Source organism: Phoenix dactylifera, chromosome 10 (genome assembly GCF_009389715.1).
Source record: "Phoenix dactylifera cultivar Barhee BC4 chromosome 10, palm_55x_up_171113_PBpolish2nd_filt_p, whole genome shotgun sequence".
Taxonomy (NCBI): Eukaryota; Viridiplantae; Streptophyta; class Magnoliopsida; order Arecales; family Arecaceae; genus Phoenix; species Phoenix dactylifera.
Window position 1 is genome coordinate 9,175,410 of NC_052401.1, and position 21,318 is coordinate 9,196,727.

Below are 21,318 nucleotides of genomic sequence, written 5' to 3' on the forward strand. Positions count from 1 at the left end.
TGACCTTGGCAAACAACGAAGAATTTTCCTGACAAGGTCACTGTTAGTATAATTTTTGCCAAGGCTTTTTAGGCCATTGACAATGTCAGTAAATCTAGTAAACATGCAAGTGATAGTTTCATTGGAATCCATCTTAAATAATTCATACTTATGAACTAATATATTTATTTTGGATTCTTTTACTTGATTTGTGCCCTCGTGGGTCACTTCAAGTCTATCCCATATCTCTTTTGCAGAATTGCAAGTGGAGACTCTATTAAATTCATTTCGGTCTAAAGCACAATAAAGCACATTCATTGCTTTGGCATTTAGTTGTGCCTTCCTTATATCATTGTCATCCCAATCCTTTTCAAGTTTGGGTACAGTAACACCCTCTACAAAAATTGATGGGATGTATGGTCCATTAAGTATGGTGGTCCACATCTCATAGTCTTGTGCTTGGATAAATATGAGTAGTCGGTTCTATTGAAGAATGGAGGTCTATGGGTGGACTGGCCCTCAATATGAGAAGATCCAAATGGGGTTGTCATTTTGATCTTTTACTCTTTTGGTAGAAGAGTTCCGGCTCTGATACCACTTGTTGCCCAGAAAGACAACCCAAGAGGGGGGGTGAATTGGGTTTTAAAGTAATTATTGCAATTAAAAACTTTGTGAGTAACTAATTAAAACTTAATTGCAAGTGGATTAATTAGTTGCTATATGCAGTGGATGAAGGGAAAGGAAGAGACAATGAAACAATCACAAACACAAGCAATTTTATAGTGGTTCTGAGCTAACCCTTGCTCCTACGTCCACTCCCCAAGCCTCACTTGGGAGTTCACTATAATCCCTCGGATTACAGCCGGTTGTTTTACAAGTTCACAACCCAACTTGTTGTTTTACGAGATCACAACGAACTCGGTCGGTTTTCACAGGCTCACCGACTAGAACCACCCGATTGTTTTCCCGGGATCACAATCAAACCCTTACACCGTTGGTTTTAACCTCGGCTCACCAACAAACCTTAACACCCTTGATTCAATCCCCTGATTGAATCAAGTAAGAAACAAATAGGTTGAAATAAATAAAAAAGGAAGCTTCTCAATAAGCATATTTAAACAATATAAGCAGGAAAGAGTAAGAAGCCCTCAAACTGATTTTGGAGATGGAGGAAGGGGCTTTTCAAACTCTTTGACTCCTCTTGAATTTGATGTAGACTTGCTGTCAGGAGGAGAGCCTTGAATGTGAGGAAGACAGTTGGAGAGTAGACTTCAATGCACTTCTTCCTTCTTTTTCTTGTAATCACTCTAGAGAGGCTTTGGTTGATGGAAATCCCTTTTGCTTTGAATGGAGTCTCTCTTTCTTACTCTATTACTGTTCACTCAGGCTATTTAAGCCATTCCCAAAGAAAAATAGCCGTTAGACACAGATTGAAGACCGTTCTGCACATTCTGCAACTCGTGACAAAATGTCCGTTGGGATCGGAGTCGACTCGAGTGTTGCTGGAGTCGACTCATGCTGTACTGGAGACGACTCGGCCACTATTCAAAATTCGAAATAAAGTGTCGTCCCGTTCTGGAGTCGACTCGGCTGAACCTGGAGTCAACTCGCCAATTGTCCGGAGATGACTTTTCCTTCTGGAGACGACTCGATCTTCAGGATTCCAAAATCATCCTCTCGATTTTACTTCCTCGAGTCGACTCGGATTTCCTAGGAGTCGACTCGGCTCTCAGAGCCGGAAAGACAGGTCTTCTGTCTTAGAACTTGAACTGTCTCGGAGTCGACTCGGACTTTGCGGGAGTCGACTCGGCTCTCAGACACCGAAATACCGATCTTCTGTCTTTGGAGTTGAACTGCCTCGGAGTCGACTCGGACTTTGCGGGAGTCGACTCGGCTCTCAGACACGAAATACCGGTCTTCTGTCTTTGGAGTTGAACTGCCTTGGAGTCGACTCGGACTTTGCGGAAGTCGACTCGGCTCTTAGACACGAAGTTGGCTCTCTGACTTTTAGCTTTGCATTTCTCTGAGAGTCGACTCTTGCTTCCTTAGGAGTCGACCTGCCAACTGTCGGAGTTGACTCGAGTTCTTCGGGAGTCGACTCGACTCTCAGAGTCCAAAATGGCTTCTCTGTCTTTCTGTCTGTTACTCCATGGAGTCGACTCGTACTTTGCTGGAGTCGACTCGGCAAGCATCGGAGTCGACTCTAATTCTTCAGGAGTCGACTAGGTGACAGGGTCTGAGATTTATCTTTCTGTCCGGCTGTCTATTCTCAGTCGGAGTCGACTCGTAATGTGCCGGAGTCGACTCGAGCTTGTGCCAGTGCTTCTGATACGCTTGGAGTCGACTCGTAATCTTCCGGAGTCGACTCGAGATTCAGACTTTGGTTCAAATTGATTTCTATACTTAGCCAAAGTGTATTGAACCAAAGCTAGAGACACTTAAACATAAATTCACAAATATTTGACTGAAACACTAGATTGAATTCATTAGTATAACATAAGATATACTCAAATGCTTTGAGCTCATCAAAATCAAATAAGGTTATAATCAATCACTCCACATGTTGTTAGTTTCCATGAGTTTGATCTTTGGCATCACAGATTAGGACACCTTTCCTTTCCACGACTTTGTTGAACAAATCCGTTCCTAAAATGAATGTCTGCTTGAACAGCCATTGTAGCATTTGCCCTATTGCTAAACAAGAGAGAATGAGTTTTTCTCACAGCAAACATGTTTCAAGTTCAGTTTTTGAATTGGTACACTATGACATATGGGGACCTTTTTCCGCACCTTCCCTTGATGGTTCAAGATACTTTCTTACCATTGTGGACGATTATAGTAGAGCTACTTGGGTTTGCCTCATGCAATCCAAGACACAAACTAGAGACATCATTAGGTCCTTCTATATTTTAATTGAGGTTTAGTTTTAAGCTGAGATTAAAATGATTAGATCAGATAATGGTAAGGAATTTGACATGAAAGATTTCTATAACTCAAAGAGAATTATCCATCAACTTAGTTGTGTTGATACTCCTCAACAAAATTGGGTGGTTGAGAGAAAGCATCAGTATATACTTAATGGAGCTAAAGCATTAAGATTTCAGTCAAATCTACCTTTAAGTTTCTGGGGAGAATGTGCTTTAACAGTGGTTTACCTAATCAATAGAATACCAACTCCAAAATTGTCTGGTCAATCCCCTTATGAGGTTTTATTCTCTTCAAAACCTTCTTACAAGCACTTAAGGGTATTTGGTTGCCTATGTTATGCTTCCACTCCACAATGACATAGGTCTAAGTTCGATCCAAGAGCCAAACAATGCATATTCATTGGCTACCCCGATGGCATAAAGGGCAATGAGCTATATGACATTCAATCTAAATAAACATTTGCTTTTCGGGATGTAGTGTTTCATGAATTTGAATTTCCAATATTTTGTTTCTCCTACATTAAAGAGCATGTTTCAATCTTGTGATACCATATTTCTTCCTTCATCTGTTGTTGTCACTGAATGTTCATATCCAATTAGACCGAATACCATTGCTGCACCCTCTACTAAAGATTCTGCTTCAAGTGGCACATCCACTGGCACGCCTGATGGCACACCCCATATGTTAGTTTGTTTTCCTTCTTATCCTTCACTCCCTCTTGCACCAGTAATGCCAAGTATGCCTACTAAAATTCAGCCTCTTAGGAGATCTTCTAGGCTCAATCCCACACTTCTTTCAAAAATTGTGCCACTACCCAATTCTTCTCCCACTTAACACATTAGAAGATCTTCTAGGATTAAGCAGCCTCCTACTTATTTAAAAGAGTACCATTGCAGTTTGGGCAGTGGCCCAATTCTTCTCCCAATTCTTTAAATCCTCATCCTCAATCACTCCAAAATCAGCAAGGGTTCCATGCAAAATCAGGAAAACCTTATGACATTTCACCTTTTTTGAACTATACAAGGCTTTCTCCATCTCACCATGCTTTCACTCTATCCATTTCATCATCAGTTGATCCAAAGAACTATGCAGTAGCTTCTATGTATCCTGAGTGGTGTGATGCAATGGAAACTGAATTAAAGGCGTTGAATGACAATCAAACTTGGACCATCACTTCACTGTCGAAAGGAAAGAAACCATTTAATTGTAAATGGGTATATAAAACAAAGTTCAAAGCAGATGGGACTGAGGAAAGGAGGAAAACTAGGTTAGTTGCAAAAGGATATCCTCAACAAGCCGGTCTAGATTATGATGACACCTTCTCCTCGGTTGCTAAGATGATTCCAGTTAAAACTTTGCTAGCAGTTGCAGCAATTAAGAATTGGCATTTGCATCAGCTCGATGTTAACAACGTGTTTCTGCATGGGGATTTGAATGAAGAGGTATATATGAACTTACCTCCTGGATATGAGCTTCAGGGGGAGAAAGGAAAGAAGATGGTGTGCGGCCTAAACAAATCCATATATGGATTGAAGCAAGCCTCAAGACAATGGTTTGCTAAACTGTCTACCTTCATCATATTTCATGGTTTTACTCAGTCTAAGGCTGATTATTCATTGTTTGTAAGAAAGAATGGGTGTTCCTACACTGCAATCCTTGTATATATTGATGACATAATACTTGCAGGGAATGATCTCTCATATATAAATGATCTTAAGAAAATTCTTGATGCACAGTTTAAGCTCAAGGATCTAGGAACTCTAAAATTCTTCCTCGATCTTGAGATAGCCAGACTCTCCAAAGGATTCTCTATATGCCAACGAAAGTATGCCTTAGAGATTTTAGAAGATGTTGGTTACCTCGGCTCAAAACCAGTGAAATGCCCCATGATGCAAAATTTGAAATTGAGTAGGTTTGAAGGGCAATTGATTGAAGATCCTACAATTTATAGAAGGCTGATAGGCAGGCTATTGTATCTCACTATAACGAGGCCCGATTTAAGTTACTCCATGCAAGTTCTCAGTTAGTTTATGGATTCACCTAGGCAGCTACACATGGAAGCTGCATATAGAGTATTGAGATACTTAAAAGCCACATTAGGGCAAGGTTTGTTTCTCCCATCACATTCCGAGCTTCACTTAAAGGCATTTTGTGATGCAGATTGGGTTGCCTGCAAGGATACACGTCGATTGGTCACTGGCTTCTGCATTTTTCTTGAAGAATCCCTTATTTCATGGAAGTCGAAGAAACAACACACTGTTTTCCGATCTTCTGCTAAGGCTGAATACCGATCCATGGCTTCTACATGCTGTGAGATTCAATGGTTATTACATCTTTTCAATGATTTGGATATTCAACACACAAAGCCAGCACTATTGTTTGGTGATAACCAAGCAGCATTACATATTACTGCTAATCCAGTATTCCATGAGAGAACTAAACACATTGAACTTGACTGTCATATAGTGAGAGATAAACTTTAGCTAGGGATCAACCAAACTCTTCATGTATCAGGCACTATGCAGATTGCTAACTTGTTAACTAAGGCACTCGGAACAAGTATGCTCCACACTCTAATGCACAAGATGGGTGTACATAATTTGTACTCTCCATCTTAAGGGGGAGTATTGAAATGCAAGTAGTCAGCTCCTTTGACTTCCAACCTTGACTCAGAAGAATCATCCTCACTTCACTTCAAGAACAGAGCAACCGGAAGAACTAACAAATAACTGATTTAACCATTTTTAGTTAGACTGTTAGCCTTTCTGTTAATTAGTTATCCAGTTGATGTATTATTATAAATAGATCATATCATGTAAGGAGAAGAACTTAATTCGATTCATTCAAAAATAAAGCTGCATTTCTTTTCTCCTCATCTCGCCTGTTTTCGGACAGACTTTATTGAAACTTCTTTACAAAGATGGAGAAGGAGAAGATAGTGGATAAGAACGGGAAGAGGCAGGGGAGCACTTTTTATATTAAGACTGTGTTATCGGTTCGTCTTAGAAAGAATAAAAATAAAGAAACAAGGTAATAAACTCTCCTCCCTTGCTCTCAAAATTCCAATTCAATAGTTGGAATTTCGTCTTGGTGTCTGTGTCTTGTTGTGGTGTCTCCATGCAAGTAGGGTCCACAAGAGGGTTGGGGGCTGCAGGAGTGGGTATGCTCACCCGCATGACACCATGTTGGCTGGCGCGGAGGAGAACATGGATGAATACTTTCATGTATAACTACAAAAGTATGTTAATCATTCTCAATTGTGACCTAGCTGCTCATTGACATTTGGGTCCTACCTCTCATGGTTCCAGGTGTTAGGAGTGGGTGTGGCGTTGGGTGTTTAAAAAGGTCGATGTGCTTAGTTATGGGTCTATGTTTTGTATGGGCGATGGGATGAAGTCTCCATTGCTCTTTAATGTGCTTCATTCCCTTGCTCTTCTTGTCCATTGTCTCCTCCTGTAGTTACGTCGTTTTTTATAGTGTTGAGGTGGTGAGAGTCGACATGGTCGCTATTTTATTAGAGTTGAAGCTAATAATAATTTTCTTTTGTTTTTTATAGAAAAAGGATTAAAAAATTCAAATAAAGCATTCCAATGGCATACCAACTCCTCCTTCTATAGGGTTCTTATTCTCCAATGGTACACCAGCTCCTCCTATCTCCCCCTCTCTTTTATCTTCTTAATCTCTTCTTCCACCGGGTTCTTCTTCTCCAATGGCATACCAGCTCCTCCCCCCTTATGTACCATTCTCTTTCTCTTTTCTTCCACAGAGTTTTTCTTCTCCAATGACGTACCAACTCCTCTTCCCTCTCCACATAGGCACCTTCGACGAGCTCTGATCTGAACTGAGAGAGGGTGGATCACATTGCAGCCATATAAAAAATATAGGATTAATATTGCACCAAGTCGACGTGTAAGTGGGTATTCGTAATTCTATACAAAATGTAGAGAATATCTTTTTGGTCTATTTTTTAAAAGAGAGACTTTATATTTTTTATTTAAAAGTGGTGACTTATTTTAATCGTTAATTGTAGAATGGGCGGCCCTAATTTCTTTTGGTTACTGATTTAGCTCGTTGAATGTCCTAATACAAGTGGTAAGTAATCTAATTGCAGCATATAAGAATTATAATTGATACGCTTATGATGCATTATGATATTTTGATTAAATTGCATAATGTGAAAATATTTTCATGTGATTTAATTATCATAAATAACTATCATTCAATGATAATATCTTTTTTCTTATTTTTTTTTTCTTATTACATATGCACAGGCATTTCGTGAGCTCTGAAATTGATACGATGGTTCTTCTTATAATTACTAATTTGTTTACCATTCGCACAGTATAGAATAGTTACTTTTTATCATACGAAATAGATATACGTGCGTATATATGTGCTTTTTTTTTTTTTTTTTTTTTTTGGTAGAACTGCTCACACTATCCTAGCATAAATGCAGTTTATAGAATCAAGCGAAAAAAAAAAAGACAAAGCATAGACGGGAAAGCCCCCTCATGTGTCTAAAGGATCTTTTCGAAATGTGTTGTACCCTTTCATCAATCACTGAATGTTGCTGAGCAGAGGGTCTACACTGCCATTCTATCCTTCCTTTCATATTCAATCGATCACTGTAGTTGCGTCCTCCATCAATAAAAAGTGCTCAGTCTCCAACACCTGTCTTCGCATGGATGATATTTTTCAGGCTGCCTCGAGCTCTGCTCGACTGGCCGCCAGATCTGCAGTGATTCGTCCCCGTGGCAATAATCAACCGCGAATTACTCCTGATCACAAGGCCCATTTCTGCACTGTCGCTATTGCCAAATGTACTACCGTCGCAGTTCACTTTAAAATGGTCGGAGAGCAGGGGCTTGGAAGTGACGAGGACCATCCCGAGCGCAAGAAATCCCATGGTAATTTGCATAATACAAGCTGCCAACTTGCCATTAACGTGCCTTGCACAATTTTTGTAGACAGCTTAGATAACGCTAGGGTTTCCTCCGGAGCGCCGGCTTTGGTCAGATAATTAATTTCTTCTCGGGGCTTCGCATAATAAAGGTTTGTGACGGTAAAGATTAGGTGGCGGCGGCGGTTGTTCTTCGCATTTCTCCCCCACTCCCATCTCTCCGCTTGGGAATCGGTGGCCATGGTGAGACAAATCCCTCTCCCTTCGTCCTTTCGTTTCTTTCTTCTCTCCTCTCTTCGTATCTTCGCCGTTTCACGGAGTTGTCTGAAGCTTTCCTTCGTCTATCGATCAGGTGAAGTATTCGAGAGAGCCAGAAAACCCCACCAAGGGTAAGCGTCTCGATCCCTCGCTGCCCTAATCTGTTGCGATTTCGGTGCTTTTTTCCCTCTTTTTTCCTCCGATGTACATTAAATTGAGCTTTGAGTCTAAGATTTGAGCTTGTTTCGTTTGCTCCTGTTAGGGACCATGTTTCTTTAGATAAAATTTTATTTCTTTTAATTTGTTGACGAATTGTGATTTTTTGTGATAGATTTGTTTGTACTTTGCAAGCTTGTGTTTTGATTTTTGTTTTGCCCACCGTTCATATTTGATTGCACGGTTAGAAGATAAGGATTATGGAATTTTGGACCTTTTTCTTTTTTCCCGATTTATTCTTTACCATCCAAAAAGCTTTTTGTTTTTTGATGTGGAGAATATGTGGATATTCGTTGTTTTGATCTTAGTCGTCTTTGTTTTTGCAGCTGCCAAGGCCATGGGCCGAGACTTGAGGGTTCACTTCAAGGTATGGTGACATAATTCTTCTTGTTGCATTAGAATTTAAGTTGGTTACTATTAGACATTGTATTCGTATTCACATTTCTTTACTCTGACTGTATTCGTATTCACATTCTTCACTGTCGCCTGCTTGTTGTCTGAGCAGAATTTGTATGTGTTTCATATTGTATGTATTATCTGTCAATTGTAATAAATGTCTGATGAAGCACTAGGAGTTTGAGCATTTTGGAACATTGTATGTGTTGATGAGGAAATTTTATGCTTTAACATTTGCTTTCTAATCAGTTTTTTTTTTTTTCAAGATGTTAATTGCAACAACACAATGAAATATGAAACGGTAGAGATATCAACCTGCATGCATTAAAATGTTCCATTGGATTGCAATTGCACCATATTATGAAGATATTCTTCTGGCTGATCTTGTTTTGGCACCAAGCACGCTACGGGTTGCACTCTGCCGGGTGTTAGGCTGGCGCTCAGAAATTAAGCCTATGATGGCATCATCCTGTTCCTTCCATTCTTCTTTTATCCACTGTCTCTCACATTCCGTATAATATTATCCTTATCATGCCATCTTCTTTTCCTTTTCTGTTTCCTTCCGGTTGCTGCTAGCACCTAGAGCTGCAGCAGTTGATGATTATATGCCTATGGTGAAACAAAGAAGGCAAAGGAGGAAGTGAAGAAAGAGGAGTGAAAGATTGAGGAGGTTATGTAAGAAGACTAGGAAAACGGGGAGCAAGGAAAATTAAAATAAGGATGAGAAGTAAGGGGAAGATAATACTTATCAATTGTTTTGCTGGATTTTCCCACTGCTGGCATGTTGCTGCTGCCTCCTTATCACTTTTAACACTCTACTAGTCTATCTGACAATACTTGAGGTTTCAAGAAGCGAGTATATAGTGTCCTTAAGCTCATTTACCTCATAAGTGACCCAAGCAACAACTGCTTGTGTGTCTGATTTACAAACAAGCTGATTGTTTATTCACCTATTTAGTGGTTGGGAAGTCCAAACTGGCCACCCTAGTTTTCTCAAAATCCATGACAATATTTTTATGGGAGTACTATTTATTGCATCTGTAAAGTTCTGATTCTTGCCGAGGTTTGTGAAATAGACTATTAGTTCCTAAGAACTAGAAGACCAGAAAAAACAAACTTTTTATGACTAATAAGTTTAGAGATGCCCATGTTAGGTTTGGAAGCGAGATCACCAACTTGCTTTCTTTCTTTCATCCTTTCATCTAATTTGTCTTGTTTCTTTTATTCTGGATTGTCTTGTTCCCCTTCTTCCTTGCCTCCTTGAGCCCTATAATATTTGATAGGATTATATGGTATCATGAAATATATAAAATGTCTACATTTAATATTAGGAAACAGTGGATGAAGAAGAAGATCAAGATACAAAAGCTCAGGTGATTATGGTCTTGAAATTTTACCAGTTTCGCTCAATTTTCAAAATTTCTTGAAGGCAGTACACTACCTTGTCAATTTTTCTTATCAAGTGGTCTTGTTGTGGCTGCTTTAATACTTTTGTTAAAACAGAACTTTTAGAACAACTTTAAATGTAAATTTTTTTGAATGTCAAACAAAGAGGGTTGTTATAGCTCAACCATAGTATCTGCATTTCCAAGTTTAAATTTTATTTCTCTTTCAACATAATAAGAAAATGATGTATTTTAGATACTTTTGATTGTCTATGCTCTATCTGTGCAGGTGGAGATAACTCCTAGGTTTACTTGGGGTACATTTTGCACTTAGAAATTCATACTGGATTAGGAAAAGAATCATAATTTCAGCTTCTTTATGCATTTTTTTTAGTTCTACCAGTATCCTTAAGTATAGATGGAAAGTTCCATCTTTGTAATTTCCAACATCCAAAAATTAAGGTTCTAATCCATTTTGCCAGTACACTTAGATAGCAGTTTGTATTAAATTTAATAGGATAGACCAAGATGGTTTTCTTTGTAAAATTATTTGAATTATTGCTCATCACTTTAGGATGAGCAGATTCTTTTGATTATCACTGAACTATATTGTATAATCCGGAGGAGAAAAGCAGGGGTTTGTTGTCTTTGTGAGCAGGCCTCCCGTGAACTTCGGGGATATTATTTTCATTGTTCTTGGGTGAACCTTTGTAAGCATTTCCTCAATGACAAAAGGTTCAGTAAACAATGAGACACTTAGAAAATTTGTTGTTATGTCGATGCTTTATTACCTATTTTATTATAATCCATGGCTAACATTTATTAGTGAACATGGGATATCTTGCTTTTAACTCACCAATGTCACATAAGCATGTTGTTAAACAAATTGTCTGTTAGATAGCACACAAACAACCAGAAATCTAATTTTCAATCCTTAGACTTTCGGCAAGGGTGTCTTCTCCTGTTAAAAAGCTTTGATGAAAGTCCTCACTGACTTACCAGTATTTCTGAGACTTGATTTGTCTGAGCAAAACCATCATATAGCTAATAACCTTTTGGCTTTGTTGAGATTTTCGGTCTTTAAATATTTTCATTTATCTTGATGGTCTGTCTTTATTTTTTAATTAGTTTGCAAATGCCAAATGTCTTAGGTTTATGTATGCGCTTATCCATGTTAGCCATTCTATTTATCCTGTGCGGAGTGCTTGTTGGTTTTAATTTGGTTGACCTTCACTCTTAATATGCTAATTTTACGATTGTATTCTTCTTTAAAGATACATAATAGGATGTCTTTTTTTCAAGAAATTTTTGTGTGTCTAGCTAATCTTTCAATTCTTTTACTTCAAGAGTTTAGGAGAATTATGATTTATTTGGTAAAACAAGACATATGGTTATAATCTTATATTATCATTTTAATTTTCTCATTTTTTACAAGCCTGGTTAATACAGTATTGTGCTGTGGAGCTTGTTTATTGTGTTCGTACTTCTTATATTCTAAACTCAGCTTATACTTAAGAGGGTTTAGTCAATTATTTACATTAAGGTTCAATGGCAAGAAAAGAATTAGAATTTGGTTATAAAGGTTACTAGACGAGGAGTTGAGTCCATGTCACATAAGCAGGGATAAGTAGTGCAGTGATTAAACTAATAACAGGCTATATGCAATCTTTGTGCCATACAATTGACTTTCTTAATATTCGCCTTTTGTTTTCATGATTTTTTTTCATGAATTCTGATGGTTACCATGTCATTTTATGCCCAATGATAAGTGTATTCCCGCACCTCTTGACTCAATTCTTTTCTCTTACTGCTTTGGTTACAAATGCATGAATGGTTTTATTTCACTTTTCCAAAATTATATATACGAAGTTTTCTTTTTTGATGGAAACATTTTGATTCTTCGAGGTATTGATTTTCCCCAGGTGATGACCTCACTCGAGTTTGTTTTCCCCTAGTAAATGCTATTATAGTGAGCTGTTGCATTGGAAATTCCCTCATATCACTGTTTGAGCTTATCCATTTTTAATGGGCTTCAACAATTTTCTTATATTATCATTACAGAATACCCGAGAAACAGCTCATGCAATTAGAAAGTTGCCTCTGGCCAAGGCAAAAAGGTATCTTGAAGATGTAATAGCTCACAAACAGGCCATTCCCTTTCGAAGGTTTTGTAGTGGAGTTGGCCGTACATCTCAAGCTAAGTCCCGCCATGCTAATGGTCAGGGGCGCTGGCCTGTGAAGTTTGCTAGATTTATATTAGACTTGCTTAAGAATGCTGAGAGCAATGCAGATGTATGTCAAAGTCCCTCATATTAACTTTTATTAATTTTCTGGCAAATTATTTTGATCAATATACTTGCTCATTCTGCAGGTTAAAGGTTTGGATGTGGATGCACTTTACATTTCCCACATTCAGGTCAATCAAGCGCAGAAGCAGAGGCGCCGAACATACCGTGCCCATGGACAAATCAATCTTAAGTCCAGTTCTTGGGTTAAATTGAAATTTTTTTGATGCTTTATTTGGCTAACCACTGAAAAATATTCATTCTGGCAGCTTATATGTCATCACCATGTCATATTGAATTGATATTGTCTGAAAAGGAAGAGCCAGTCAAAAAAGAGGTAATACTTCAAAGTTCAAACTGCTTTTACTAAATCTTTCATCATGCATATTGTACCAATGGATATTTTCATAGCCAACATTGTGTATTCTTTTATCTATATTCCTTTTGAACTTTAGGTTAGTTGTACCAAGTTCTTTCTTCTATTCTCAGATAAGATGGTTTTGTTGCCCTTCCGGAACCAGCTAGGAAAAAATTGTTTTTACCTGGCAGATCGTGATTAAATGTTACATGAATTTTGCGGCAAAAAACAAATTTTTTTATCAAAAAATTCCACTGGGAGGAACTTTGATTGGAACAATAGTTTATTTCAGAAAGGATCTCTTATTGATAAATTTCAGTTGTTCTTGGAAGTCAAAATAAATGGTTTTAAATAAATCTTTTGCCATGGTAATGACAAAAAATTGTGTTCTTTTATTTGTTGTAGAACTATGAAAAAAAATATTAAACTGCTTTGTTTGTCATGACAGATGATTGCATATTTATCAGTACTTTCTAAGCTTATTTGATTATTGTATTTGGGCGGTTAATATGCTATTTTTCAAGTATTGTAACTCTGTTTACCTGAGCTTTATTTTTTGTTGATGTTGCAGGCAGAGACTCAGCTGGCTCCTAGAAAGCCGAAGAAAGCTCAGGCTTAACTAATTCGTTTATCTTGAGGATTGGAGAAGAAATAGTTTGAGTATTTTGTGACCCAGTTTAATGTGTTATTTTATTGTAGTGCCGTATATGTTCTTTGGAATTATTTTGCACATTTATGCCTCTTTGTTTGTTTGAGCTTAGCATTTAAGACCGTTGCATGCCTTGTTTACTAGGAGCCTTTGTGTCAGAATTCTGGAGATGCGAGTAAAATATCCAGGGATATGGAATTAGGCAAGGCAAGCTTGGTATTGGAATTTGGGTCAAGGAATTTTAACTAGATGACAAGTACTGATCAACGTTGCAGAAGGCTGATCAAATGTTATGGATCAGGGTTGTAAATGTTATCATTTGGACGGGTCTGCAACCTGAATCCTTTTTAACCCCAGCCAGTTCCTGGGCCTCCAGGTCGATGCTAAGTTATGTCAGAACTCAGAGGAAAAACTTAACATAGTTTTCAGTCGCTCTTCATTCACTTTTCCGGAAACTAGCACCTGTCCACAAGATGAAAGAGTAAAATCAGAATAAAATCAGATATGACTTATGAGGGCATGATTTTGAAAGCTCATACTAGGGACTGGGATATTAATCAGTTTGAAACCATTATTTTTTGAAAGCTCAGATATTAAAGCCGCATGAATGGATGAATTTGAAACCAGCCTTCAGAACTTCTTTTCTTATTATTTCCTTGTTTTGTTTTTTGTTTTTTTGATGCTACTATCTCCTTTTTCAGATTATAACGTTGAGAACATGATGAGCGAACCATGAATGCAATAATTTCACGGCAGAAGAGTTTTAAAAACTCGGGTGAGATAGGTGGTTGTTGTGGTTTTATCAAAAAGCCATGTAATATCCTGTTATATTTACATAAACTTTCTGGCTGTCAAGAGCTAGTTATAAAATGACCAAGAGCTAATTATAGAATGGCAGTCAAATGAAGGCCTTAAATCTGTTTAACCAATTATCAAATAGTTGATGTGACCACTATATCTGTGTGCCACCTATAGAGGGGACTCCTTATCTCTTGTCCCATCCTTTCTTAAACCATGATTTACAAATGTTAAAAAAGGAAAATAGAAAAATAATAAAGCAATTAAGCTTCGTAACAAAAATTCTCTTCACTTCAAACACTTCAAATTCCTACAAAAGGTTTGTCAAAATAACCATCTCATGTCCGATGAGACTCTTTTTTTTTTTTCCTTTTTTTGGTAAGCTGGATATTTTACATAATTCTAGCACAACTACATTAAAAAAAACTAGAAAAGAAAAGTTGACGAAGAGGGGGTGGAGTGGACTCGTAGCTATCACAAAGCCAGTCACCGAGTGTTATGCAACATATGAGGCAACCCAGTCAGCTACATTTTTTGCCTCTTGTTAAGCATGGAAGACTTGGGAGGCCACAAGGTCTCAGATGTCCTGCAATAATGGGTGATCATCGCCTACTCTGATGTACCTCTGGATTCACTTAATCACAGACGACAAGTCTCCTTCCAAGAGGATATGCTTTGCTCCCAATCTAACTCATGCGTGGGTGATCCCTTTCCAAGTAGCTCCAAGCTCAGCTTCAAGAACAGAAACATCATAGAGCTGGCTGCCCCCTGCTGAGATCAGTCTGAAATCAACGTCTCTAATTACAAAACCAACACCTCTACAACCTCCATCCTCTTTCCTTTTTAACGAAAGCAACCATATCCAAACAAGAACATGATACACTATATATATATATATATGCGCCTTTGATTATGTATCATGTAAAAATTGTATCTCATTGGCAATGGTACATGATGGGAAAAATACAAGAAACCCCAACCTTGGGACCTACTGACATCCTTGTCCTTGAACGTAAACCAAGATGAACAGCTTCGGCTTTGATCGAGGAGTCTCCAGCTGCAGAGAACAATCGGCACGCATCGACAACAACCGATAACCCCAACAACTGATAGCCCTGTCAATTCGTGATCATAGCAGCCCTATATCCCGTGTCAGACCTACACCGCACTCTTCCCATACGGACTGACCCCTCTGCATTACAGTCGTACCATCAGCTGTTGCCTACTGTTATTGCACGTCTCATCGACCTAGGTAACAAAAAGGTTGGCTCCCCTATATAAGGAGAACAACCCGGAGGACCTGAGGTAGGCAATACGCTACTCTTCTCACAGAGTCATCACTCTACGAAAATCTCTCCCTTGCATATTGTTGCCTCACTTTTTGACTTAGGCATCAGAGAGTCTCCTGCCAGAAATTCTCTAGCAAGTGGACTTCTTGCAGGCCACCCAACAGAGGAGTCTAGTGCCCAACGCCTCTACTAGCCTGCTCAATCCGTCTCCAGCCGACCTTAGGGTCATCCGAGCTGCGCTCCTACCTCAGTCCGAATACAACGACAACAGATTGATACTAGAAGAAGGGCACAACCCCAACTACATCAATCTCAATTGAAGGGAGAGACGACCAGCATGAAATCACGAGGAACCCGCGGCGCATCGCGTGCTTCGCAACATCATGCTCCGACTTTTCAAAGGTCGTTCCAAAACCCCGAACCTACTCCACTGGAGTGGCCCACGGTGCCTGTAGATAATAAATAGTTCAACCTGCTCAGTCAACAGGTATAGGCATTGACCGCAGTGGTATAGGGTTTGCAGCAGACAATGGCACGGCCGGGACCAGTCCAATCAGAATTTGGCCAGCACACCCCCCATTTCGGCTGGGACTCCATCCAAAGCTTCTCGCTTGTTCGCCTCGTGAAGTGCTTGCCTCAGCGATGAGTCAACCTTGATAGGAGAATCGAGAAAATGGGCCGGCAAATTCAGTCCCTTAAAGGATAGGCTTCGAGGGCAAGAAACCACCTCAACTTCTCCTCGAAGACCCCTTTTCCCAGCAAATCATGGAGGAGGTGATGAGAATGCAAAATGTTATATTTTTCTTCCTTAATGTTTAGTCTTTTATACATATTTTGTGCCTAAATGTACTCATTATTCTTATATTTTGATTTAGGATGCAAATAGAGGCGTTAAGTGCAAAACGAAGCTAATTGGATAATTTTGGACAGTTTCGATATTGCTTCATAATCTAGGCATAATTTTCTCATCCGAGCTTTGATTGAGGTGATTCAAGATTCTATGGGATGCTACGAAACAACTCTACAACTTTCATGCTTTGGATTTTGAGAGATACTGGTTTTATCAAGGTCAAAATCGGGCTTGAATTTGCTACATGTGCACTGCTGACGTGCTGGAAAGTCCTTAGACTACAGTACGCGGATTTGACTCAGCCTATTTTTGGAGGTCTCCAGATCCGATGTATGAAAATCCCAGCTGAAAACACCACTTTCCCAGTTATATTAGAACTTTATTTTATTTTCTTTAGTTAGTCAGATTTGAATATTGTTAGGAGATTTTTTAGGGCTTCTATGGAAAAAGAGGAAGGAAAAAGAAGTAGGCTGTGGAGACGCCTCTTCCAGGATGCCTCTCTTTCTCTTTTCTATTGGAAAGTTTGCATCCATGGCCCTGCGTGGCTAAAGCTTTTATTGGTCTAAGAAAATAGAAGCCTCGGAATCAATAAAACTGTGAGATCTGAATTTGTTTTCATTGTTCAATTCATGCTTTGATGTCGGATGTCTTTCTGTGCATATTTTCATGATTGTTTTTGTTTAATTACTAGGAGGCCTAATAGTTTATTATTTGTTGCAATCTACTGCTAGGTTAGATATCAAATCCGTAATTGTTTGATTCCTCTAATCTGTGAAGCAACTAAGATCTATTGATTTGCCGCGTCAGAAATTTTCAAATCTTAGAAAGAACACTTGGCTAAATTAAATACAACCACTTGTGTTTGTGTTATTTAGTTTCATCGATCTCTCTAATTCTTAAGGCTGCAACTAGATTAAATCTTTAGTGCTTGTCTTGGGTTGTTTAGTAGTTAGGGTTAATTAGCTCGCTTGTTTTTAATTAACTATGACTAAGAAGAGATAGGAAAATATTTCCAACGGTGGACATTCAAAGTGCGAATTGATATATCCTTGCATCAATGATTAGTTGTAAAATTCTGATGGTGGATGTTGACTTAGACCAAGGTTTGTTTTTTTAATTGATTTCGATACTTTAATTTGAATTGTTACTTAGTTGTTTTATTATTTTGTTACACTCAAACCCCACCCCCCCCACATCCTTATGCACGTAGCATAAAACTAGGCTAGATACTCTCCGTAAGAATGATCCTTACTCGCACTATGATGAGAGCACAAAAGTGCGATCTACATGCTGCTTAAATTAGTATTACTGCTAACATATAACGATAAAATCACTAAGTTAATACTATATTTTTGTTTGGCACATGTTAGTATAAATTAAAGTCTAAATGCGCATTTGGTAGGGATTAGAGGGATGCATCATGGCCCCAAACCGCGCGGGCCCAATTTTGCTATGATCTGATCGAGTACATGTGTACCCAAACATCCGAGCCCGCATGCGATCTCCTAGTGATCATCGCATTCCCTCCTTTCCGGATTAGCACACACACTCTTTCGAAATAGAGATTCCCACTCTCACTTCATCACAAAGAAAAAGACCTTTTTAACCTCCACTCCTATGAAGATAGCTGAAAATACTATTTATTCCTCAAGTTACTGTTCATGCTGAAATCACTGTTCATATGAACAGTGTTCCGAGATGAAACAACAGTGTTCCGTGAAAACACTGTTCATATGAATAGTGTTACGTGAAAACACTGTTCATATGAATAGTGTTACGTGAAAACACTATTTATATGAACAGTGTTACGGAAACTTTTTTTTTTTTTTTTTTTTTAATAGGGTGTTCACTGTTCTTCTTCCTCCCAGCAGCTTCTTCAGCCCGTAGCTCCATTGCAGACCAGCTGCCATTCCGGATTTCAAGCAAATGAAGATCCCTAGCGATCATGCGTCAAGTTCTTCTTCCTCCCGTCGATCCAGCAGCCAGCCAGCCCCTCTTCCAAGCCTCCCAAATTAGCAAGTCGCTTCTCATCCCGCCTCTGCACCCACGGATCCACGTCCTCCCGGAATCCCTCCTCCGCAATCCGCCCAGCGATCCCGTGATCCACGCCTCCTCCCAGCAAAGAGCCCGGACGACTCCCTTCTCCGTGATCCCGTGCTGTGATGAGGCCGCCATCTTCAAGCATCCCACGGCACCCTCCACAGATCCCGCGTCCGTGAAGGAAGATCCCAGTGCCTCCTTCCTTCCGCATCAGCCCACCTTCCGCTTCCATGCAATCCCGGGCGATTCACCTCCTAGCGATCCCGCATCCGTGGCCCAAAGAAGCAGGTTCACGCCTTCCTTCCGCATCAGCCGTCCACGAAGCTTCCGCCCGGATCTCATCCGTGATCGACTCCTCCCCGCGTCCTCACCGCGTCTGCCATCACCTTCCGATTCCAGTCCGTCCGCGGCTATAAAAGGAGAAGGAGGAAGAGGAGGGGGTGTGCTCGGTTGGGGCTGGTCCAAGGAAAAAGAAGAGAAATGCTCTGTTTTCTCTTTTGAAAACAGAGCATATTCTGTTTGTTTTTTTTTTTCTTTAGTTTTCTTTTTTTGTTTTATTAAGAGTTTTTATTTGAGAGCAAGTGTTTTGGGATTTTTAGTTTTATTCATGCTAAAGTTGTAATTTCTGTTTTTAATCTACGTTCTTCAAATTATGCAATCTTTTAATTTTTCTTTGATGCAATATATTTAATTTTCCTTCATGCAATCGATGTTCTAGTCTTCAATATCCCTAGCACTGTTTTCATCCATTTTATGCCAGAATTTTCTTTTTCATTAAATATATAAATGATCCTCGAATTTAAGTACCTGTCTTTCAATTAATTTCAATTAGAAAACATTCTCCGGTAGACCAGGGAATCCATCAACATCTTCAAAATAATGTTTTTCTTTAATCATTCAAAAATTGATTTCAAATCCGAGTGAATGTTCTAATTTTTATGCAACTCCAATCGCCTCCCTGTGGATCGACCTCTTATAACCACTATTCTTTGGGTAGAACAGGTAAGAGTAGAATTAAATTTAACTTTTGTCCGTCGGTTCTAACAACGATCTGTCTAGCATATTTTTAGGTAGACAGGAATCGGACGAACAGAATTTTGGCGCCGTTGCCGGGGAGGCAAATCGAGAAGCAAGAACGATCATGAAGATCAAATCAGATTTTGGATACCCGGAGTGAACGCACTCCGGTAGTAAGTTTTTATTTTTATTAATTTTTCTTATTTTGATTATTTTTAGTTAAGTAATTTTGTAGTTATTATTAGTTATTATAAGTTTTTTTTATTAGTTATTCTGAAATTTGAAATTCGAAATTTAAATTTTTCTAAAAAAGTAAAAAAAATTGAAAAATTTCCAAAATTCAAAAATTCAAAAAATTTAAATTCAAAATTTGAATTCTGTGATTCGAAATTTGAAATTAAAAAAAAAATTTTTTTAAAAAAAAGTTAAGTAAATTAAAAATAAAAATTTAAAAAAAAAAACAAAAAAAATATATATATATTATTTTTGCTAGTAATTGATAGGGTGCAATCCCCCGAGGTGATCATACCTCTATTGGGGCTCCTCACGGAGTAATCTCCAGAGCTTATTCAACGGGCATTCGGAGATTGACTGACGCATAAGGATTAGTTTTAGTTTACATTCAAGTTATTCCTATATTAAAAATTAAAAAAAAACAACATAAAATAAAAAAAAAATTAAGAAAAATAAAAATAAAAAAATTGCTTGCTCATTTAATCAGTACAACCTAATGACATTGCATAAACTTTAAAAAATATTGATTATTTGCTGCATTTAGTATTAAGCATTTGCATAAAGTAATTAAGGGCAAAACCCATTAAAAAGATAAGGTCGGGAAGTCATTACCTGTCCTTAGCCCAAAAATCACCACCTTGCATACTTATCCTAAGCCAAATTAAATTAAAATCAAATTAGACGTTGGCCTTAGGGTTTTCGAGCTCAATTAGGCTCTTGGAAAGAAGCGGCTGAAAGCCACTCCAGTGAGGATTTAGTAATTGGTGATGTCTAGGAAAGTTTACAACAGTGAGAACTGTTACGGGTATTGTGGTATCGGTGTATCCCTTCTGGCACCACCGCGCACCTCGGGACTTTCCTGGTCACTGGTTACTGGATCACTTAACTGGTAAGCTCAAGCTTAATCTGAAAGGGAGATTAGGAGCTGTCTAATCTAGAGAGAATTTCAGGAACTTTTTAACCTGATAAGTCTCTGTGCAACTAGATTTAAGAAGCTACTAAACCTCACTTAGCTCTAAGACTAATAGGGTCAAATTGTTATGTGGTGTTGATTGTGGTCATCTGTGTCTAGCCCTTCTCTTCTCTTTTAGGATTTCGTTTAGGAGTCGAGTCTAATTAAGTTATTGATAATGTATGCATGGTAGAAGATCATTAAGGGATAAATTAACCCCATTTGATCCTGAGATTGACAGAACTTTTCATCATAACCTGCGAACTGTAAACCAACCGTCGATCTCTACAATGGGTGAACATATTAGAACCCTGAATGAATTGTTTGCACCCGCATCCGCTAGTCCCCCTACTTGCATAGTATTACCAATTAATAATGCAGCCCAATTCGAGATTCGGGCTGCAACAATAAATATGTTACCCAAGTTTCATGGGTTCGAGAGTGAACAACCCTACATTCATCTAAACAAATTTTTGACAATCTGTCAAACGTTTAGAAATCAAAACTTAGATGAAGAGGGTATTAAATTAAGGTTGTTTCCCATGACTTTAGAGGATCGTGCTGCTGCATGGTTGTATTCCCTAGCTTCGAATTCCATCACATCATGGGAACAACTATCTAGGAAGTTCATGGCTAAGTTCTATCCCATGGTAAGAACAGAAAAAATTAAGGATGCTATAAGAACTTTTAGAGGAAAAGCTGAGGAGGAATTTTCCCAACTTTGGGAAAGATTCCATGACTTGTTGGTCAAATGCCCACACCATGGGCTTGATAAGGCTGATCT

The 21,318-nt window shown here is 38.6% G+C and overlaps 1 protein-coding gene and 1 non-coding gene across 2 annotated transcripts; both read left to right on the forward strand.

The window, feature by feature from the left end:
- The first annotated feature begins 7,535 nt into the window (after positions 1-7,535).
- LOC120112193 (60S ribosomal protein L17-like) lies at positions 7,536-14,339 on the forward strand. The gene is made up of 6 exons (XM_039130985.1): positions 7,536-8,050; positions 8,160-8,196; positions 8,608-8,648; positions 12,124-12,354; positions 12,434-12,684; positions 13,277-14,339. The coding sequence occupies exons 1-5, from the start codon at positions 8,048-8,050 to the stop codon at positions 12,572-12,574; spliced, it is 453 nt and encodes a 150-aa protein (XP_038986913.1). The 5' UTR covers positions 7,536-8,047; the 3' UTR covers positions 12,575-12,684; positions 13,277-14,339.
- Positions 10,688-10,820, forward strand: LOC113461143. The gene has a single exon (XR_003383210.2). It is a non-coding gene; the product is annotated as a small nucleolar RNA snoR74 (small nucleolar RNA).
- Positions 14,340-21,318: the final 6,979 nt, after the last annotated feature.